The sequence below is a fragment of the Oscarella lobularis genome, chromosome 16, assembly GCF_947507565.1.
Source record: "Oscarella lobularis chromosome 16, ooOscLobu1.1, whole genome shotgun sequence".
NCBI classification, from domain to species: Eukaryota; Metazoa; Porifera; class Homoscleromorpha; order Homosclerophorida; family Oscarellidae; genus Oscarella; species Oscarella lobularis.
In genome coordinates, this window is record NC_089190.1 from 1,205,319 (window position 1) to 1,224,825 (window position 19,507).

General features: G+C 45.5%; 6 protein-coding genes across 11 annotated transcripts; 2 read left to right on the forward strand and 4 right to left on the reverse strand.

Moving 5' to 3' along the window:
• Window positions 1-46: 46 nt before the first annotated feature.
• On the reverse strand, window positions 47-889 carry LOC136196498 (NOP protein chaperone 1-like). Its single transcript, XM_065986052.1, has 4 exons — window positions 747-889; window positions 583-693; window positions 396-529; window positions 47-332 (listed from the first exon to the last, which is right to left on the reverse strand). Exons 1-4 carry the CDS (start codon window positions 757-759, stop codon window positions 195-197), a joined length of 396 nt encoding a protein of 131 aa, XP_065842124.1. The 5' UTR covers window positions 760-889; the 3' UTR covers window positions 47-194.
• On the forward strand, window positions 789-3,739 carry LOC136196496 (protein DENND6B-like). 2 transcript variants are annotated; one of them, XR_010672220.1, is made up of 23 exons: window positions 789-911; window positions 964-1,002; window positions 1,061-1,103; window positions 1,155-1,267; window positions 1,327-1,407; window positions 1,457-1,507; window positions 1,560-1,614; window positions 1,667-1,746; window positions 1,798-1,848; window positions 1,905-1,960; window positions 2,015-2,075; window positions 2,128-2,189; window positions 2,243-2,278; window positions 2,329-2,388; window positions 2,445-2,539; window positions 2,596-2,658; window positions 2,720-2,787; window positions 2,839-2,934; window positions 2,982-3,035; window positions 3,092-3,187; window positions 3,258-3,360; window positions 3,413-3,487; window positions 3,540-3,600. XR_010672220.1 is itself a non-coding variant. In XM_065986048.1 (23 exons), exons 1-23 carry the CDS (start codon window positions 804-806, stop codon window positions 3,657-3,659), a joined length of 1,680 nt encoding a protein of 559 aa, XP_065842120.1. In that variant the 5' UTR covers window positions 789-803; the 3' UTR covers window positions 3,660-3,739. The 2 variants fall into 2 exon arrangements, 1 of the variants encoding a protein (XP_065842120.1); XM_065986048.1 differs by having other exon boundaries at window positions 3,092-3,201; window positions 3,540-3,739.
• On the reverse strand, window positions 2,400-5,530 carry LOC136196497 (tRNA (cytosine(72)-C(5))-methyltransferase NSUN6-like). Of its 3 annotated transcripts, XM_065986051.1 has the most exons (11): window positions 5,465-5,530; window positions 5,113-5,416; window positions 4,845-5,013; window positions 4,637-4,797; window positions 4,530-4,570; window positions 4,341-4,473; window positions 4,133-4,293; window positions 3,951-4,076; window positions 3,881-3,902; window positions 3,746-3,820; window positions 2,400-3,689 (listed from the first exon to the last, which is right to left on the reverse strand). In XM_065986051.1, the coding sequence occupies exons 1-11, from the start codon at window positions 5,519-5,521 to the stop codon at window positions 3,646-3,648; spliced, it is 1,293 nt and encodes a 430-aa protein (XP_065842123.1). In that variant the 5' UTR covers window positions 5,522-5,530; the 3' UTR covers window positions 2,400-3,645. The 3 variants fall into 3 exon arrangements, with proteins under 3 accessions (XP_065842123.1, XP_065842121.1, XP_065842122.1); XM_065986049.1 differs by having other exon boundaries at window positions 2,401-3,689; window positions 3,746-3,902; XM_065986050.1 differs by having other exon boundaries at window positions 3,651-3,902.
• Window positions 5,531-5,605: 75 nt separating this feature from the next.
• Window positions 5,606-12,667, reverse strand: LOC136196495 (uncharacterized). Its single transcript, XM_065986047.1, has 8 exons — window positions 12,436-12,667; window positions 10,806-11,550; window positions 10,473-10,748; window positions 10,252-10,407; window positions 8,928-10,197; window positions 6,613-8,874; window positions 6,396-6,557; window positions 5,606-6,340 (listed from the first exon to the last, which is right to left on the reverse strand). Exons 1-8 carry the CDS (start codon window positions 12,650-12,652, stop codon window positions 5,861-5,863), a joined length of 5,568 nt encoding a protein of 1,855 aa, XP_065842119.1. The 5' UTR covers window positions 12,653-12,667; the 3' UTR covers window positions 5,606-5,860.
• A 388-nt stretch (window positions 12,668-13,055) lies between these two features.
• LOC136196501 (tRNA (cytidine(32)/guanosine(34)-2'-O)-methyltransferase-like) lies at window positions 13,056-17,580 on the reverse strand. Of its 3 annotated transcripts, none has more exons than XM_065986057.1 (14): window positions 17,521-17,580; window positions 17,302-17,433; window positions 17,182-17,251; window positions 17,042-17,135; window positions 16,916-16,994; window positions 16,813-16,865; window positions 16,702-16,755; window positions 16,545-16,647; window positions 16,414-16,497; window positions 16,234-16,337; window positions 16,006-16,173; window positions 13,614-15,953; window positions 13,501-13,568; window positions 13,056-13,449 (listed from the first exon to the last, which is right to left on the reverse strand). In XM_065986057.1, exons 2-12 carry the CDS (start codon window positions 17,420-17,422, stop codon window positions 15,906-15,908), a joined length of 978 nt encoding a protein of 325 aa, XP_065842129.1. In that variant the 5' UTR covers window positions 17,423-17,433; window positions 17,521-17,580; the 3' UTR covers window positions 13,056-13,449; window positions 13,501-13,568; window positions 13,614-15,905. The 3 variants fall into 3 exon arrangements, with proteins under 3 accessions (XP_065842129.1, XP_065842127.1, XP_065842128.1); XM_065986056.1 differs by having other exon boundaries at window positions 13,057-13,337; window positions 13,393-13,449; window positions 13,501-15,953; XM_065986055.1 differs by having other exon boundaries at window positions 13,501-15,953.
• LOC136196500 (uncharacterized) lies at window positions 17,446-19,501 on the forward strand. The gene is made up of 12 exons (XM_065986054.1): window positions 17,446-17,538; window positions 17,597-17,644; window positions 17,697-17,826; window positions 17,882-17,965; window positions 18,037-18,131; window positions 18,183-18,305; window positions 18,350-18,555; window positions 18,611-18,709; window positions 18,766-18,839; window positions 18,903-19,078; window positions 19,135-19,221; window positions 19,283-19,501. The coding sequence occupies exons 1-12, from the start codon at window positions 17,464-17,466 to the stop codon at window positions 19,379-19,381; spliced, it is 1,296 nt and encodes a 431-aa protein (XP_065842126.1). The 5' UTR covers window positions 17,446-17,463; the 3' UTR covers window positions 19,382-19,501.
• Window positions 19,502-19,507: the final 6 nt, after the last annotated feature.

The window sequence follows — 19,507 nt, forward strand, 5'->3', positions numbered from 1 at the left end:
GCCTACAAGAAACGTCTTGAAGATCTGAGCCAAGTGAGTGCAGGCGAACAATTTTAATTGTTTAATTAATGAAATTAACTTAAATCAGTACTACATGCACGAGATTTAATGTAAACCGTTTTGAAAACGTTACATTGCTACATTGCTGTGACGGTAGCATGATATGACCACAGAACAAGGTCATTTATACTTCTTTAGGCAAGTTTGGCATTCGGCGGTTTAGAGCCGTCAGAAGAGAGTTCCACAATTAGTTGCTTGGCTTTTGGCTGTGCTTCATCTTCACTATTGACAGAAAGTTTTTCCTCGTCGTCCACAGGAAGCACGAGGATATTCTGTAACCAATGAATCCCTTTCTCATAACCAAAATTGATATTTAAAAAAGTCTTTGTACCAACCATTTCTACAGCCTGTTTGCCTTCCTCGACTTGCTCCACATCAAAGCTAGAGGCCGGCTTCTTCATCATCTCAGTTTCGAGATCGCAGTTGGCTTGAGCCAATCGAGGCAGAAAATCTTTAACATCGTCCAGGACTAGGACAAACGGACAAACTGTTACAAAATTAAATTTAATTGGTGTCTCGCACTAGAAGCCTTCGTAACGCGAAACGTTCGTTTTTCTTTAGCGCCGTCTCGGTCGTGAGGTCGCTTTTTGCCGTTTCCGACAAGAAGCATTGCAGGAAAACGGTCAGAAGAGTCTAAAACAGTACAAATGAAGCAAAGAAGCGTAAGAGAAAGGAGAAACGGAGACCTGTGCTTTCCATGCAGGGTTAGGTAGCCTAACGCGCGTTAGAAAACAAGTTCAGCAATGGAACGAGAAGATCGTCGTGTCGAATCGCAGTGGGACTGTTTCTCGCGATGGATATGCTGCGTCGGCGTGGTGACATTCGACTTGGAACTAGGACAAGCACTGGAGGTGCCTCGAATCGTTCGAAACGGCTTTTGTCTCACCTTTTTCTTCCCTTCAGTTCGTCTTCCCTTCCCACTTTAAGCTATCCGATGCAGAGGTAGCCATACAGTTGCGCGTGCAGACGCGCTGATCTAAATTATGACGTCACATTTTAGAAATTGAATTTGTGCTATTTGGCTTTCCCCGATTCGAATTCCGGTAACATCAATACGAAGTCGATGGAGAGACAAAAAATGGCATTGATTTCAGGCTGCATGGGAGACTCCCAATTTCATTTCCGCATAAAATGCAGCGGTGTCGGCTGCGGCGGAGCCCCTCCTCAGCAGCCCTTTGTCCACAAAGCAAGCCAGCCAGCATTAGAAGTAGTCTCTAAGCAGAGTGCAGCTATTTCTCACTGATTGTTCCATGGCTTTTCCTCTAGGCATCGTCTTCTCACTATTTCGGTTTTGTCTACTTTCGTCAGATGAGAGATCCGACGAACAAGCGAGGATATTTTCAGAAGGTGTTTTCCTTCTCTTCTCTGTGCTTGAGAAATATTTCTTTTATGTCAGTCTGTCGTTCTCCTGACAAGGCTTCCATATACAAAGCTCTTTTCCCATTTGGTAAAATGAAACTTTCTCTCAGAAAATCCTTTTGCTGAATGCTTTTTGTTAGGTCAAGTTGATTGCTCCCGAGTACTTTGACAATGGAGAAGTATCTCTTGAATCAGGTACTAGTAAATACTCATGTCGAATTGGTTGCCCAACAAAGAATTTCCCCAGCTTGCTATGACATCGATCGATGGCCAGTACCTATCCCAGGAAAGCAGCTTCAACTTCCCGTCATGGGTACACTCGTTCGGGTCAGAACATTCAATTATCAGTTGCTCCTTGATACGTTGGGATGGGTGTAGATTCAAGTGCCATCTAAGCAGGATAAGTTGCCAGTCGTGCCTTCCCAATCGGTAAGTCCTGACGCTTTGAGGACGCAGAATTGCATAGGACGAAATACTATTTGCAGGCGCCCGCTCCTAGCTCGCTTTCGTTGTCCAGCGTCTATGAAGTAGACATGTACAGGTAATCAGTCATACAGTAGTTATAAGCACCTCCATACATATTTGACCTCTTAAGACTGCTGTATCCCGTTGTGCCGTACATTCACCTGATTTGGGAACTTGTTCTTCTCAATGAAGTTAGTTCTGTTGCCCGAAGATGCTTCTGCTATAACGGTCTTTTTCTACTAGCCAATTGCAATAATGGCACCATCGCCAGACATTTGCTCCGAAGTCGTACAAGCTCTAGTCAAGTGTGTTAGCTAGATGACGTAATTTAGACGAAAATTTACCACGTGTTTCTTAGTTCGATCATGCCCCTTCGATACAGTTCTGACTACAGGTCCCAAAACCCCATGAGCACCTACACCGCGTGAACGTATTTTTTCTCAGGCCCTTTTTCACCATCCACGACAGCGAATTCAAAGCCTACACTACGAAAACGCAATCTCCGTAATTGACGTGATACCGTTCTGACCTATCCCGTACCTTCTAAATGCTTTGCAAAGGCCGTCCGTCATCGTTGGCGTGACCAATCCGTTTTTCATTAAAGCCCTGCAGCACTGGCCTCACATACTGCGACTCGGCGAATTGGCGTTGAATGGTAGAGTGACTGTCGTCTAGCTAGAAAGGTCTCAATTATCTTTCTTTTTTTTGAAGAGAAAAAGGGTAAGAAGCAGGGAAAGAACAGCAGTGCAGCTGGCGCATTAGAAGCCAAACCAGGTAACTTTAGATGAAGTAGACTCTGATAGTTTGCCTGATAATCTTTTGCTGTTGTCCCAAGGCCTGTTTACACTGTACAAAGCCTTCCTCGATCGCGATAAAGTTCTGCTTCAGGCTCTTTGGGGAAAGGTACGCGCAAAGTGATGCTATTTAATGAATCCCTAACAATTTCTTTCGTAGTCGTCGTCTTCGGGAAAGAAAAAACCGTTGGCTGCCCAAAACGCCATTCTCCGACGTCATCTCCTAGAGCTGACGGAGAGCTTCATCATACCACTGGTACTAGACAAACACTGCATCAGTGAACCACTGGTATTTCGTTATAGGAGCGCTACGTCACCAGTTTGATGCCGCTTCAAAGGCATATTTCTCCGTGGAGGGTAAATCAACCAACCGATAGGTAGTGCATTCGTTCTTTTGAGCTATCAGTTCTCAGGCAATTCCATCGCTGAAGCCATTCGATTTGGACGCCTTTCTAAAATCGGTTGCCCACGCTGGACCCCAGTTGACAACGGGGCAAAAGGGCAACTGGGTTGGGCTCTACAAGTGCTAGACTACGTGGGGAAAATATATCTAATCGTACACGAAATTTCTTCATGTAGAGCCTTCAGTCAATCGATCAATTTTCGGGAGTGGCTCAAGGTGAGGCAGGACGAAGCAAACGCCCGAATTCGAGCACTCTATGTCGACGCTTTGTGTAAAGCCGTGAGTCCTGCAAGCTCGACGGCGTGCATTATGACGAGCAGTCCATCTTTAGGATCTCGGATTCTGGATGAAAGATAAGTCCGAAATTGAAGTAGTCGACTTCTTGATTAAAATCCGAGGCCTTTTGGTAAGACGAGGAAGGAGCTTATTCTCACCTCTGAACTACGTCTACTTTTCAGAAATCTTCCTCTGGTCCTCACAGCCTCTCTCCTCTTCAGCAGTCTCTCCTTTCGTCCCAGGTCGATTCGTTGGTGCAAAATTTGCCGGACGACCTTCAGCGAACCCTCATGATGACGTAGTTTTTCTAAAACCTTTTTTTGTCTCTCGTGCTTTCGAATGTAATTAATTGTAGATAAATAAACGTGGGCACTTTTCTGAATCTAACCTTTGCGAAATTTTGCTATAAAAAAGCCAATGGTGTCGTGAGAGGAAGAAGCGTCGCGCTTCAAATCGTCTCGAGCTACGTCAAATCGCTGAACCATATCGCATTCTTTCTCTGATAAGCCATATCCTTCCATACCCCTTCCGCCGATATGAGGCAACTAGACATTAGTCATCATTGCACGGTATGATTACCGCTATTTGGCTACCTGTTTCACAAGCTTCATCGTCGCAAATTCGCGCAAAAACGAAGCAACTTGACTTTCGTTCTCTTCCGGAGAAATAGTGCACGTGCAGTACACCAATTCACCCCCGGGCTTCAACAGTTGCACGGCCTGAAAAAAACGTTGCGTCGCGCAAAGCTGATTATCAACAAAGTACTGCGACGAACTGATTTGAGCAACGACTTCTGAAGAACGGGAAACGACCGCAGTTCACGAAGGCTGGGTCCACAATCGAAGCGAGGTCTTTGACCCAAGCAACTGCAGGGAGCGTCAAGAATGATTTTATCGAACGACTCGGGACGAAACGGCGGAGCAAAGTCAGGAGAATCTTAGACAGGCAATATTCAATATTAAAGTGACAGTAACCAGCATTACCTTTTGCGTCTTTTTGAACAAGGAACCGACTGTCTGCCTGAAATGCTTTTATGCACTTGATTCCAAGTCGTTCTGCCAGATTAAGGACTCTGGTGATCTTGTTTGAAGTTTTGTCTATAGCAATAACAGTCCCCTACCAAGAGAAAAGTGTACTAAAGCAATGTCTAATTATTTACTTGTGACGATTACCAAGTCTTTCATGAGAGTTGCGATATGAGTCGCTTTTCCACCTAAATGAGAATGAATGCCCTCTGACGTAAGAGGATCCAAAAGGGAGTTTGAATAAAAGGACATACCTGGTGCAGCACACATATCAAGAATGCAGCTTCCTGGCTTGGGATCGAGAACGTGACCGGCAACGACAGACGGAAGATTTTGCAGAAAAATAAGCCGCGGAAGAACGCCATTGAGGCTGGCGTGAAGATAGAGTGGATCGGTCATTTTTACAGCGAGTCCTCTAAAAAGAACGCTAAGCAACGAGGAAGAGAAGAAAGCGAAATGTACCTTGGAGCTGATGTCTGAATAAATATATCCCTTCTCGACATTTCAGCTCGTCCGTTGCCAAGAAAAACGACGTGCAACCCGAGAAGGTCGCTTTCGTGTACTTTTTGGCCGCGAATACAGCTCGATTTGACGTCAACAAAGACGCCAACAAAGTCACCCTGACGAACATCTATCCGATAAATAAAGTCGTAATAACGGCCCCTCTAGTCTGGCACTAAGGCGGTCAGTGTAATCTACAACTCAAAGTTCTCTGTATTGCATTCTCTACCTGGTGACATGGCTACGATTCCTGGTGCAAAAACGTTCGCTCCGCGACACACTGCCTCGCCGCACTTGGAGTCAACGACAATGGCTCCTTGACTCGGAACTGCTTTCACGTCTCGTTTTCCCGAGCCGGGAATAAGAAGGACGTCTCCTATGCACTCCGCTTCGGTCACGACGCTGCCTTTCGCCAATGACGCCAGGAGTTGACTCTTGACCTGGGAAACAGTAGCAAGCAGCGTGTTGACGCGAACGACTGTCTGATTTGGAGGCACGGCGGAGACGTGTTGCAGTGCTTTGACATATTTTCCCTACTAAGGTCTTCTACACGTTTGACTGCCTTTTTGCAGTTGACTGACCGACACGACGTCTGCAATGTAAGTAGCAACGTCTTCAACGAGGAAAGACGGCGGCATTGTCTTCACCGTGTAGGTCACCGTAGCCTTAGCGCGCGTGCCGAAGCGATATACGTGTACACGACTGACACGACGGGACGCACGTGCTCTCTGTCTCACTAATTCTAAAGAGAATTACTAAACAAACAAAAAACTCAAGAAAACAGCTCTATTACTAAACAAAAAAACTAAAAAAAAACTCAGGAAAACAACTCTATTAGTCATTGACTCAACATAGTCTACTGGGTGGGTACAAAACAACATACGTGTAATCATAATGTCTACTGTAACGAGGATTGACAGACCGGGTAAATTGACCAATAAGAGTGCAACAGATAGATCGCGCCAAGCTAGTGATCGCTAACAGCGATAAGTAATGAGATAAAAGGGATACGTCTTATCATTTTTGTAAGTGATGTAGACAGTGCTACCACCGGTGAACCCCTTGACTGAATCATACTCGTAGTTGATCCCAGTTCCAGCAGGCTTCATTGGAGGTTTTCGTAAACTACCATTCGGTGCCATCTCAATCCAGTCCCCAGTTAGAACCTTCACAAGAAACATTTGCTTAGCCCCGCCAAGAGAATAGGCGTAGCCATTGGAATAGCTTGCATTGACGGCAAAGTAATTGCCTTGACCCCACATTCCAGCGTTGCTGTAGCGCATGTCAAATCCTTCCTCTCCTTCATATATCAGCTTTGGATCGGTGCTTCTTGTTCCATGAAAAAGCTCCTGTTCGTTGATCTTGCCGTCGTTCTTGCGAAGCATTCTGCGTTTGTGACTGTCATACTGCTCCCACAGCCACTGATTTTGAATTCTATGGAGCTTTTCTATTTTTACCTGTAAAAACAAGATAACAATACTAGTAAGGAGACGGTCTCTTTATAATACATACGCTCGAAATAGTTTCTTTCATTCTGGCTTCAATTCGAATTGCTTCAGGTGACCCAAGGGAAACGCTCTTTAATTCCACGACATCCCCTTGCTCTTCCCATTCGTCCGGAAAAGACGGTTCTTGCTCTTTGTTCCTGGAACTTTGATAGTCAATAATCATTTCCTAAAATCGCTGCATTTATTCAGCTACCGAAGAAAGAACTAACGATAATATATACCTGCAATTCATTAACAACTTTTTCCAAATTTTGCTTTAATCCTTCTATTTTTAATTCAATTGTTGTAGTCTCCACGTCAAAGTCTGCTTCAAGTAATAAATCACTTTTAGCGACAATTTCTTTTATTTCATCTTTTAAGGCTTTCACAGCATCCTTTGGAATTTTTAGCTTTTTTTCACCAAAGCTACTATTTATGAGATGCAACAGCGTAGACTTTGCACTTGTAACGTCTCGCCTTTGTCCACAAGCTGTTAGAAGCACCGGGGCAGCTTCAGCTTCTGAATGTTCAACGACTGCAGAACTAGCAGACTGCTGAATCTCTCTTCTAATTTTTCGTTCCCTGTTAGTTAACGTGTTTGTTTGGGTCATTCTTTCAAAATCGATCAAGTAATGAACGCTGTTCACTTGTATTGGCATTGGTTTGGCGGTACGCAGCTGATAGGTACTTTCTATCTGTTTGTTTGACGTGGCATCGTACCACTGGAACATACGACTGTCATCCTCGAAACACCACCTATAAGGCAATGCTGCAGCATCAAATTCGGATCGAAGTATTTGCCGTCTTTTGCCAGTAGAAATATTCGTTTGCATCATCTGCTGCAGGTCTATTAAATACTTGAAAGACTTGATTTCACGTTGCATCTGACTCGACGGATCCGACTGAAAGGCTGATTCAATTGCTTGGCTCGATTCAACATCGTAGGGCAAAAACTGGTCGCCGTCTCCAAAATACTTCCACTCGTATTGCTTGGGTTGCAACGTGGACGCAAAAGAATTAGCTTCTTTTAAAAACGCGTCCTTACTGGTACGATCATAAACAACAACACGAATGAATTGAATTGAAGAGCTGGAAGTCTCGGAAAAATACGACCGAATAACGTCAAAAGTGATAGAAGCGCACTCGTCGACAGGAAACCGAAACACGCCAGTCCCGAGCGCAGGAATGGCAACAGACCGAGCTCCTACAGCTGCGGCCTGGAGAAGAGAATTTTGGACGGCCTGTCGGAGAGCACCTTTCTCACACAGTCCTCCTTCCGTCTTGAGATTGTGTCCAGGCAATGCCACAGCGTTGCCAGGTCTAACTCGCGGACGAACGTAGTTGGCTGCGTCAGTCGCAATTGCAGGGCCGCCCAGTTTAGATATTGCTCCAGCGACTCCTGCTCCAGGAATAAGGTCTTCGTTCGCCGCGTTGACAATGACGTCAACGTCTTCTTCAGCAATATTATTGCGACAAAGTATTAGAGTTTTAGCACCAATTTTAATTTCTTTGAGTATAACAGATTTTTGAATTCCTGGCCAAGTGACTTGAACGCCGAACTCTCTTTGAAGTTTTCTCATTTGTGCCAGAAATCGTTCGTTCGAAAGTAATTTTGACTGTTGGTCCGATAACTGAATGGTGTCTTCTACTAAAACCCTTTTTACCTCTGCTTCTAAAGAGTCCAGTACAGAGCGCATCCGAGACACCTTGTTTTTCTCGCCTTTCAGGAACAGCGAAAAATTGTTGCCCGCTCTTCTTACAAACACGCCTTCCTCTTTCGCACACTGTATGACTTTGGTCCACATTTTTGTGCACAAAATGCCCCCAATACACTCGTTTCCGCATTGAAATACGGTGCTATCTGACTCTTGTTCTTTGGCCAATGCGTTCAACTCGCTTTCGGCCATTTCCACATCCTCAGAAGAGAATGCGTAAACGTGAACGCAGTTTTTCTCCACATAAAGCCCAACAGAAAGCATCTTTTCCATCTCCTGCCTTTTTTCGCGATCCTGCAGCTTTTTGAACAGTTGAAACGGCACTGAAATTTCTTTACTGAACTGGTCCAATAAATTTGGAAGAGCACAGAACTTTTCTTTAGCATCAGCAATTTCTTCTGCCTGCAATCCCACTACTTCAAACGACGTGGCATTTACGTTTTTTGGCAATTGCAGCGACTTGTCAGGACGACCAATATCTATGAAAAGTTCAGCTGTCTCCTTCAGTTCGTCTCTGATAGAATAAAATTTTGTTCTGATAACATTAAACGCTTTTGCGGGATACTCCACGTGAAAAGTCTTGCTCGTAAGCCCTTCTAGAAATTCATCAAGTTGCTGAGACGCTTTGCTCACTTGACCTCTCTTGCCTCTAACAATTGCATGCACTTGCTGCTCGTCTTTAGATTTTTTGAAAAATATTTCAACACACTCCTCGTGCTTTAGTTTTTCCAGCTCCTTTTTCTTACAGACTTCAAGAAACCGATATTCGCGTACGGACATAGGCTTTTCCTAAAGAGGCAATTCCAATGACGAGCAATAAAAGAAAAAAGTGTCTCACTTACCTCTGTTTTGTCAACTGTAAGATCAAAATAGGAATGTAATTGTCTTCTGAACTTATCGTAAGACTCTGGGTTGCTAAATGCCAAGTCAATGAATCCTGCGCGTAGTCGAAACAGATTGCAGGCGAGGCCACACTCTGCTGCTAGCTGGTCTAATTGCAAGTTTTTTTCTTGATTTCTTGCTCGACTGAGACAATCGGTTTGAGATTTGAGCAATCGTAGAGAACGAGAAGACACCCGCTTCAGTTCTGCTTTCAAAATTTCTTCAGCTTCAAGCACGCCGCTTTCTTTGATGCCCAAAATAGTGACTACAACTTCAGAAGGAAATTTCTGGCTTGCACTGGTCGTCGGACCTTCGCTTATCCTTCTCCTTCGCTCCAATGCAGCAGCAACGACAAGATTTGGAAATTTGCTTTGTATTGGTCGGACGATAGCGCCAGAAACAAACTGCTCTACAACTTTATAGCCGTTCACAGATTCCTTTACACATTTGAAATCTTCGAACATTCTTTCTCTGAACTGCTTTTGGGCACTTTGAACATTGCTAACTGCGCCTTTGAAACTCAGCGAAGAACTTTTAAGCGTTATTTCAACGCTGTTTGACAGTGCAACGCTGTCTTTGATGTCAACTAGTTCTTGGCGTGGGTTTCGGTCAAGAACCTCTACTACGTAATCTCGTTCATTAGTACTGCATCGAAGCTCCTCTTCGCAAATTTCGCTCATAAGACATTGCCTAAACTCTTCAACAGCTGCATCAAGATCTTCGCGGACGTAGCTAGTGATAAGAATCATTCCGTCATGTGTTAGTCTCGGAGAAACGCTGACAGCATGTCCTTTTCGAATCTTCTGCAATCTTCCATCCTTATTCAGAAGATTAAACGACTCTCCACTGCACGGCACTTTGGACTCAAACGGACGAGCTGAAAGAATTTCAAAGGCACGTTGTACAGAAGAGGAGTCAAAGCCTGCCAACGTCACAAGCTTCTTCCCCTGTGGCAACTCACGCTGTTTCTCTAAAAACACTACTGCCTTCGTGTCCGCTTGTATTCTTCTCTTTGCAGATAGGGTGGCGTATTTACTCAGCTCGATGTTTCTCTCGTCGTAACAAGAGAGAACATCGGTCAGAAACTTGGAAGCTTCCTCCAACTGCTCAGACGACTCACTCTCTATCGTTATTTCTTCAGAGTTTTTGTGCAGCCCCACTTGCGAAACTCTGAGCATTTGGAACTTTTCGCGCAAAGGCATATTGCCCAGCAATGCTTCGGCGCAGTTTCTAAAAGAAGAAAACATTTGAAAGCAAATAAAGAAAACCGGCTTCTGCTCATACTTTTGTAGCGGAAATGTTCGTTTCAGTGGCGCCTGAGCGGCTGACAGAAATGGCTGTAAATGGGCTATTGCCTTTTGAACAACCTCTTCCTTGCCAACGAAACACACGCGACGATCCTCGGGTTGAAAAATAATGTTAACGTCATCGTTGACATACCTAATTAATAAAACGCACAGAAGAGTAAAATAGCATTCTTCTTGTCCGGGTGCAATCATTTTTACCATGATTTATAGAAGTCTTGATATGGTGACGTTCCACGAGATTGAGAAGTCAAATGGTTAATCTGCTGAGAAGTAAGCTCAAGTATTTGCTCTTTTACGCTGCCTAGAGTATGTGCAAGCATCTCCATCCGTTGAGTTTCCCTCTTGGGTGCTGCCAGAATCAGAATTTGGTGATGAGAGTCATAATTCACTGTAATCTCATGTCCGCGGCATTTCTCAATGTCTTTTTCATAGGCTTTGATGGCAAAATTGTATTGACTGCTGTTAAGCGGGATTCTAAAAGTGAGATCAGTAAATGCCCGGTTGCATCACGCCTTAATTAATTAAGCTAACCGTAAATTCGAATTCTGCTGACCGGCTTGAGAAAGCCCAAAAGAAGATTGAGCCTGCATAGACAAAGCTTGAGCTTGACGCTGAGTGTAGAAATCTTGAGCTGTAGGCTGAGGTTGCACGTGGAAGCCTTGAGCCGTTCGCGGATCTGCTAAAGAAGGTCGATCCTGCTGAGTAAACACTTGGGTGCGAGGATGAGTAAAATGAGCGTCGTGTCTAGTAGTCCGAGGTTGATGCTGCTGTCCCTGAAGGCGACTAGTGTCTTTGCTACTGCTTCCTAAGCCCGCCTGTTGAAACTGGGCACTGACTGGCTTTCCTCCAAATTCGGTCAATCCTGCCGCAGCAACTTGTGCCTCCGTTTTGTCAAGGTAGTTGATGTAAGCGTAGCCCTTTGCTTTTTCTCTAATCTCTTCTTCTGTCAAACCAGGAGGAAGTTGCCAGACTTTTACAGTAAAAGTCTCCGGAAAAGAAAGTTTCGATTTAGCTAGATTCCTGGTAGTAGAAGAACCGGCTTGAATGTTTGTCACAATTTGTTTCCCACTCAGAAAACTTTTATTTAGCGCAGCGTGCGCTTTTTCAAGAGCCTCCTTGTTGCTGAAGTTGACAAATCCGAATTTTCCATCCTTCTTGGCATCTTTGTTCACCTTGACATTAACAATGGAAGACGCAAAAGACGAAAAGTGATCTTGAAGATCCTTTTCAGTGACATTTAGCGGAAGTGAGCCAACCCAAAGTCCACAAACAGTATCTAAAGATATGAATAAGAATGAAAGTTCAAAAAAAAACTCTATCTATCTATCTATCTGACTGTGTGGCAAGCATAAGGACATTCCTATGCTCCCTAAGGCAGAAATGCTATAATTGTAATCAGTGCTTCCTTTACCCTCTTTTGGATACTTTCATTAGGGCTCGCTGTAGGCGCAACTTCTCTCTCGATCTAGCTAGAGCATCTCACACTAACTCAACACAGCGATGCGACTTTCCTAAGACATGCAGCGCGATAGTCTTAGTTCACGCCCTGAAAGCCCCGCCCCGTGAAGACGTCCAAGTCGAAAGCGGAAAAACTTTTAGTAACGGCGTGGATATTGGTCCGGCAGCCGGACCAATATCATTACGGCTATTGGTCCGGCAGTTAGCGTACGTGTCCCCAGCATGTACCTAACCTAGCTTAAAAAGCGTTTTCTTCTTGTACCTAACCCAATCCTAACCCTAAACCTTACTGGTATCGGTGGCGGCCCCGCTCCGGGCTTAACCGCCCCAATGAGCATAGGTCGCAGAGGGGGGCTTCGCCCCCCCTGGAACCACCATGCTACGGGCGGTTAAGCCACAGTCGCGGGTGATCGTATATTGCCGGTTGGGTACGGAGAAAAAAAGAAAAAGAAAAAAAGAAAAGAAAAAAAAACGAGAACGCTTCGGGATTCGAACCCGAGAACCGTCACGTGCCCCGTGGTTCATGCATCCGGTCCTCCCAGCACCCCCCCCCTGCCCGTTGAGCCATCGCGGCAACCCTGGAAACGGGGCGTTATCGCAGGTCTTTATAATGCTAGACTGCCGGACCAATAGGCGTAATGATAATGGTCCGGCTGCCGGACCAATATCCACTTCGTTTTAGTAACGCCACTGATCTGCCTACCTCGATGGAAACAAACTTGGATTTTGCTTCCTAGCATCTCCGTGCCGTCGAGGCGTGCTAGGGCTTCTTCAGCCACTGCTTTGCTAGTAAAATAAACCATCCCATAACCTCTTTCGATGACGACTTTGGACACAGAATGAGAGTAACCAGAGAAAAGGGCGCTCAGATCCTCTTCGTTCGCTTTGGGCGGTAATTTCACGCGCAAGACCGACTCCATCGTGTACGCGTTGACGGTAATTAGATTACCCACGACGCTTTTGATTTGAAGTGCCGTTAATCTATTTACACTAGCACTTAATTAAGCCACGTGAACCAGAATGATAGCACATTGATGGCACCGGCTTTTTGACTAAAACGTATCTCTTTGCTCAATGTATTCACAACTCGTCGCTAGACTAAGCATACACGGTCAGAAGTTCTGACACTAGGGTTTTAAAGGATAGCGTGGTGCGACCTGGGTAATGCTACATGGATGTAGCTAACAGATACGAAATACCAAATTAATTAATGCAAACATAATGAACAAGTTTCGCCGGTCAAGTTAGAATTGGCCTATACGAGACTACTTATTCTAAACGGAAGGCGAGGCGCTTTGCAAAGCGACAAATGCTTCTAGGGATGTCGATAACAAACGCCAGCTTTTGTGTCTATGAGAACGGTCTCTGTAGACAACAAATAGCTCCACCACAGAAACAGTGCCGTTTACACAGAACTCGTCTAATCAAGATAACACGGACTGAGATTTCTAATGGAGGCTACAAAGGTCTAAAAGCGTCCACCAGAGCTCCTGTAAACCAAATTTTGTGCATGTACAGGTCACTGGATCAAAACGTGGACTGAAAAGAGGCGTGCTGCGTGACTCACGCCAGCAGGTTGAGATGATATACGTCATGGAAAGAAAACTAGAGCAAACTTTCCCAGGTGATTTTCGGAAACAACCATCCTATTCTCAAAGACCTCATAAAGAGACTGCAGCAACGCCTAAGACAATCTTGGAAATCACTGCGTCGCAACCTAAGAGTAATAAGCATGATGCCTGTACTTAGGACAGGCAGATTCACTTGCCATTCGAACTGTAGGCTAATGATCCAGATAGTACTGATTTCGTCTCTTGTTTGGCGTTCAGAATGGTTCTAAAAGACAGCGGTATATCCATGTCAGATAACGAATTCTTCTACCTGGCATCATACATGGACAGCAATCTCACAGATAAAATCAACTACAACGTTTTTCTCCAACTGATCATCTAGTTCAATGATAAGACAGCTTTATAGGAATACACATATTAACGTTATGTCTATGTCTGTACACGTATTAATGCATTTGTACCGTAACCAAATTGCATTCTCACGTGATGCCAACCACGTACCACCCATCGACCATGGTCCCAGCTTTGGTCGCTTTGCTGACCGCTCTTCTCATATCAAGCCACTGTGCAACCGCAACCCTACACCAGGGAGATCCCGTCCGCGGTTGGAACAGCTACGGTATCGCAGTATAGCATTGGCACTCTCCCTTGCTACCACAGCATCTCTAGACGGATATACGTGTACAGTATCAGAGGACGAAGTCAAAGCAAATGCAGATTTCATGGCTAAGAATCTCAAAATAATCTCCGCTTTCAATTATGTCGTGATCGACTACGAATGGTTCCGACCGGGCACCGGCCAGTTCGGCTGCTGCGGCAGTCAGCCTTGGGAGAACCTCGTTATCGACGACTACGGTCGACTGCAGCCCTGCCCGTTGCGCTATCCATCCTCAAAGGGCGGAAAAGGGTTCAAACCGCTCGCTGACTACGTCCATAACTTGGGACTCAAATTTGGAATTCATATCATGAGAGGAATACCGCGCATTGCAACCAAGAAGAACTTTCCTATCTACAAGTCAAACTACACCGCCCAAGATGCCACGGACCAGTCAACACCGTGCAGCTGGTAAGTGTCAGACTGTTGCAGTAGTAAGTACTAACGAATATACTTTAAACCCTACTAAAACTCTCTCGATGTCTCAGATGGGGTCCCAGTAGCCCATCTGAGTATACGTTTACAAAAACTTTTCGTCGTCTAGGTGTGCCGATATGTGGGGAGTCAAAAACAATTCTGCCGGTCAAGCCTACTACGATTCGCTGCTCGAAATGTACGACGAATGGGGAGTCGATTTCATCAAAATGGACTGCGCCTACGGAACGCAGTGGATTGACGAAATTGAACAGGTCAGTCGCGCCATTGAGAAAAGTTCACGCGACGTTGTATTCAGCATGTCGCCTACTGACCGCGATCCGGCATTAGCCGAGAAAGTCAAATCAAATGTCACAATGTACAGAATAAATGGTCAGATAGATAGTTTCGTTTAGCGTTCTATTTCTGCATTGACTTATTAGGCGACGTTTGGGATAACTGGGACAGTGTCAAAAGCGCTTTCAGTACGGCACCCAATTTCGTTCATTTAATTGGAACCCCTTCGTATCCCGACCTGGACATGCTGCCTTTGGGTAATCTCAGCGTTCGAGGTGGACACGGCCCCCCGAGACAATCTGGACTATCCCAAAACGAACAGAGATCACTTATGACACTATGGTTAGAAAACGCTTCGCGTTTAGTCGTTCTATTTCAACAGCTCGTGCCTACAGGACAATATTCCGCAATCCCCTAATAATGGGTGGTGTACTACCGTCACTGGCCAACGACTCCTTTACCATGAACCTACTCACAAACACCCCTGTTCTCTTCATGCACGGCACTGCTAAGAACAGTCGTCCTGTCGCCGTTACGATAAACCAAGTACTGTACCATCTACAACAGTTACCGGGCAGTCACTAACGACTACTTTTCCAGACAATGCCAGCAGAGGGATGGCCTGTCACCGCTGAAAAGTGCAATGAACAGGACCCCAATCAGCAGTGGATCGTCAAAGGCGACGGAACGATTCAATTTGTATACAATGAGTCGACGTGCCTCGACGTATACAACTGCGGAACGGGGAACGGCACGCCGGTGCGCGCGTACGAGTGCCACGTCGGCAACGGGTGCACGAACGGAAAGAACCAAGTGATAACGTGTTTCTAAGCGCTTTCTCGAGTCCCTCAACGAATGCTCTTCTTCTAGCTATGGAGCATGGGCGACGACGGCACTATCAAGACGTCAATGAACGGCGCTTGTCTCGACGTCTTTAACTTCGCCGGTCCGACCGTTGACATATGGTCGTGCAACGGCGGGGAAAACCAAAAGTGGTTGTACGACAAAACGACTCGACTTCTAAAGAGTCGTCAGACCGACTACAACCAATGCCTCACCGCCCGTCCAGCGGGAGTCGCTTGGACGGCCGACGGTTACGACGGCGACAAATACGTCGCCCTATTTAACACCGAGTCGACGGAACCGGCTGACATAACCGTGTCGTTCGCCAGCATCGGACTCAGTGACAATACGCACTGCACGGCCTACGACATGTGGGACGGGGGAATGGGAGCGTCAATGATGGGCAACGTGCACGCCAACGTGCCAGGACATGGAGCCGTCCTATTCAACGTCAGCCACTGCATGGAGTTCTAATTGAAAACGTTTACCGTACTGCATGCTTTTCGTCGTGCGCTGTCTGCTTTTCACTGTACGTAGAGCTCGCCTCGTCGTTTAGTTTGCCGTCTTTTTTCAGTTGGCGCGCGGTTTCATAGGGAGGGTTAATGGGCGCTTGGGTCGGCTCAAGCGACTTGTAGTGAGAGTCGCCGTCACTGCCAGGGTGCTAGTACAGTAGCGAGCTTCTTCTTAAAGCGGTGTACAGCGAATCGTGTGCGAGGCTTACCTCGATGTCGTACGTCATGTCGGAATCGTAGGCGCTCAAGTCGCCACACGTGACGAAAGGCACGACGCAACGATTGACCCCTTCAAGACTCTTAAAACCGAGTGCTAAATAAAATAAAAGAATTTACTAATAATGTCCGATCTTTTAATTAATTAATTAATTAATTAATTTTAAATATACCTGCACTGGGATCCATCATAGGATTCACCATTGTAGGACGATAGCCATCTGGTGGCGAATAGTTTCGACAAACAACAAACGCTTCTAATAAAAAGAGTACATAATGCCTTAGCGGATACAATCGTATATACCAATGCTAGAATTTCGACTGCTTCTCGGCTTTGAACAGACCACATTTTCAAAGAAGACTTCTAGCTGGGCGTACAAAGTGTCGACGTTCTTTCCGCGAAAAATCTGCATTTAATTAATATTTGTATCAGAATGACGCGTTCTAGTGCGACAACTCACTTTGGCAACAAACGTGCCGCCTTTTTTCAATACGTGAGTCGTTATATTCAGAGCCTAGTAGTTGAAGTAGACTCACGTCACCCTGGTAACATAATATCCGTAATCTCTGACCGAAACTAGTAGTTGACCTTGAATGTATTCATCCATATCGTGCAATCCAGTCACTAACAAGCACCAACATTACTGTTAAATTTGAATATAAAGTAAAGTTCACCATCTGGAGCTCCGTCGCAGACAACCAGATCTGCTTTGTCGCCTTCAAAGTGACGAATTATTTCTTCAGCAGTCGATGCCTAGAAAGAGGTATAAAGCGAAGTTGGCGGCTTCGACCAAGCCTTACTTTAGTAATGTCGCCCTGAATTTGAATGACACCTGGAAGGGGAGCCATTTTCTGTATGTCGACGGCGACAATTTTGACGTCGACATCGTCGACGCTGAAAAAGGAGCTTGCAAACGAAATCTATCGCCGAAAAGTCTTACCGAAGGTTCTTCGATAATACCTGACTCCAGCTGCCCGGCGCTGCGCACAGATCGACGACTTTGCGGACGCCTACGCGGAGGATTAGAACTGCGATCCCCAAAAGGGGCTCCACTCGCAACCGTCGAATATCTTGAACTCTTCGTTGATTTGGATCAACTTGAAAGCACTTCGCGCTCGCCAGCCCTCTTCTTTTGCTTTTCTGTAGTAGATATCGCGTTTGTCTTTTGAACTTTTCCCCATCTCGACGTGCGCTAGACAAACTAGGTTATTTTCGATCGTCAATGGGAAATTCTCAGCCGAAACAGGCCGAGAATCCCGAGAATCCCCAGGCAGCTCACCTAGCACGTCTCTTTGATGTAACAACTGAGATGTATTCAGTGTATCTCTCTATCTATCTACTGTGCCACTGTTTAGACACTGGTTGGTGAAAGTGAGGGCGAATTGACCTGTCAACAATTCGAGGTATCTTTGACTCTTGGAGTCTTCCTGCATCAGACAAGATACCGTCATGTAGGCTGGCTTCTCTGACAAGATGGGACGTGATTTCAGCAGGCTGCTTTTCAATTATTGCGTTCGTCTTGCAAGTGCAAAAGCGTTGCTAAGGACTCAATTTGTGGATGCTATGACACCCGTCAGCAATACGCGTAAGGCTGTTACGCAACTTACCACCAAATACAATCGTCTCTCCTTTGCTTGCAGTTGCCTCCCAATCAGCAATGGAAGTAATGCAGCTATTTCATCAGATATTTTCTAATGGAAACGACAAAGGCCTTAGCAAAGAAGGTACATATATCATAGGCTATCTACTAACTTGGGTTCTGCGGGTAGTGATGTTCTGGTGTTCTGTTTTGCAGATGCCAGTCTGCTTGTGAGTACGTGCTTTCGCTCGTTGGAGAACGAACCGGATCTCAACGTTCAGGCAACGTTGGAGACTTTTGTCTCAAGCCTGGTTAGTAGTTATGATCTGTCTATGAATAATATTTTAGGATAAATGCGTTAGATGGGAGGACGAGATTTTTTAACCGAAAGTGCCCTAGTCGACTGGCTCGGCTGTAACGCTGGAGGCCTCTTCTTGGGTTTGCAACTGCAACTCGAAGGCATCCTCACCAACAAGATACCTGAGGCATAAAGAGACATATTTCCATTCTTTATAACAATGCCTTTTAGGAAATTCATACCGTTCCCAGACTAAAGGACTTATCTGGGACAGTGACGCTCTCTGAAGGCAGTTTGGATCCGTTCACTATCTGGCTCCTCTCGTGTTCGCTGCCTCGAATTTTCATAAGCTCAGCCAGAGATGAAGGAGAAGCGACCGACGTGCCGTGTTGGACTCTCCTATACAAAAGCCGAGAACAAGGGCTCAGTATGAATAGGTTAGGTCATACCTGCATGATCATGATGCCGTTACACACGTGAAATGCCGTCTAGATTTCAGCATCACGCCTTTGGCTACAGAGGTCCGACTGTAGCCATTCTAAGACTGGACGAAGATATGACATTTGCAGTGGGTAGCGACGTTGATTGGAAGTAGGGTTGGTCGACGACGAGCAGACATAAGGAAACTCGTACGTGACTTTATATAGAGATTGTCCGAGCGCCTGGGGCGGAGCAAACTGTGTGCTACTCCAAATGAAGCCGAAATGGGAAATACTAAATGGTATATGTTCCATATTGATTAATTTTCACAAAGTACATATGATCGATTCACCCGTTCTCTTAGGAGGATCTCGCATGCTGTACTTCCACGAAAAATCGCGCATAGCTCGATGCGGGCTCTTCATCGGTACCGATCAAGAAAATCCGATTATATCAATCGACGAAGGCCTATCGCAAGCAAGCGTCAAAGTAAATAGGAAAGTACCGCGTCAATTCAACATCGACATTCAGTCGATCGAAGTAAACGTACCGCGGTTCACCGTCGCTGCACGAAATTCGAAACCGATTTTGCCCAGGTATGGGGATGTGGGAGTTCTAAGGACGCTGAAGCGCAAAAGGACATGAAGAAATGGGAGAAGCAGCAGGCGGAAAAACAGCGAAAGGTACCTATTGCTTCTAACGCTCCAATCTACTGTACATAAAGAACCTGCTCCGTTTCTAAAGGTGAAATTATCTGCTGAGCAGTGGGAAGACAACCCAGATCGAAATTTGCTTGAGTTCGGAGGAATAACGACGCGCCACGGGGAGCGACCAGATGTTTAATTAGATTAATAAATAAAAAATAGGGTTCGGCAACCTTTTTAGACTGGTTTGTTTTCTGTGTTTTGTAAAAGTGCATAAATATAGGGACAACAATTTTTTTGCCAAACGATATCGCCCAAATCCGTG

Bases quoted from the DNA above. Each gene is read 5' to 3' on its own strand.
- LOC136196495 (XM_065986047.1), bottom strand. From the start codon at position 12,652: ATGGAGTCGGTCTTGCGCGTGAAATTACCGCCCAAAGCGAACGAAGAG. The intron at 8,875-8,927 runs GTAAGTGAGACA...TTGCCTCTTTAG, and splicing joins TTACAGTTGACAAAACAGAG to GAAAAGCCTATGTCCGTACG. The intron at 6,558-6,612 runs GTATATATTATC...CAGCGATTTTAG, and splicing joins AAGTTGTTAATGAATTGCAG to GAAATGATTATTGACTATCA.
- LOC136196496 (XM_065986048.1), top strand. From the start codon at position 804: ATGGAACGAGAAGATCGTCGTGTCGAATCGCAGTGGGACTGTTTCTCG. The intron at 2,540-2,595 runs GTAGAGTGACTG...TTTTTTTTGAAG, and splicing joins CGGCGAATTGGCGTTGAATG to AGAAAAAGGGTAAGAAGCAG. The intron at 3,036-3,091 runs GTAAATCAACCA...ATCAGTTCTCAG, and splicing joins GGCATATTTCTCCGTGGAGG to GCAATTCCATCGCTGAAGCC.
- LOC136196500 (XM_065986054.1), top strand. From the start codon at position 17,464: ATGGGAAATTCTCAGCCGAAACAGGCCGAGAATCCCGAGAATCCCCAG. The intron at 17,827-17,881 runs GTAAGGCTGTTA...CTTTGCTTGCAG, and splicing joins GACACCCGTCAGCAATACGC to TTGCCTCCCAATCAGCAATG. The intron at 18,132-18,182 runs GTTAGTAGTTAT...TAAATGCGTTAG, and splicing joins AGACTTTTGTCTCAAGCCTG to ATGGGAGGACGAGATTTTTT.
- LOC136196498 (XM_065986052.1), bottom strand. The intron at 530-582 runs GTGCGAGACACC...CGTTTGTCCTAG, and splicing joins TCGCGTTACGAAGGCTTCTA to TCCTGGACGATGTTAAAGAT. The intron at 333-395 runs GTTGGTACAAAG...CATTGGTTACAG, and splicing joins GCAAACAGGCTGTAGAAATG to AATATCCTCGTGCTTCCTGT.
- LOC136196497 (XM_065986049.1), bottom strand. From the start codon at position 5,521: ATGCCGCCGTCTTTCCTCGTTGAAGACGTTGCTACTTACATTGCAGAC. The intron at 4,474-4,529 runs GTAATCGTCACA...TTCTCTTGGTAG, and splicing joins CAACTCTCATGAAAGACTTG to GGGACTGTTATTGCTATAGA. The intron at 3,690-3,745 runs GTTAGATTCAGA...TACATTCGAAAG, and splicing joins TATAGCAAAATTTCGCAAAG to CACGAGAGACAAAAAAAGGT.
- LOC136196501 (XM_065986057.1), bottom strand. From the start codon at position 17,422: ATGGGGAAAAGTTCAAAAGACAAACGCGATATCTACTACAGAAAAGCA. The intron at 16,995-17,041 runs GTAAGGCTTGGT...ACCTCTTTCTAG, and splicing joins TTCAGGGCGACATTACTAAA to GCATCGACTGCTGAAGAAAT. The intron at 16,174-16,233 runs GTAAGCCTCGCA...CTACTGTACTAG, and splicing joins ACATGACGTACGACATCGAG to CACCCTGGCAGTGACGGCGA.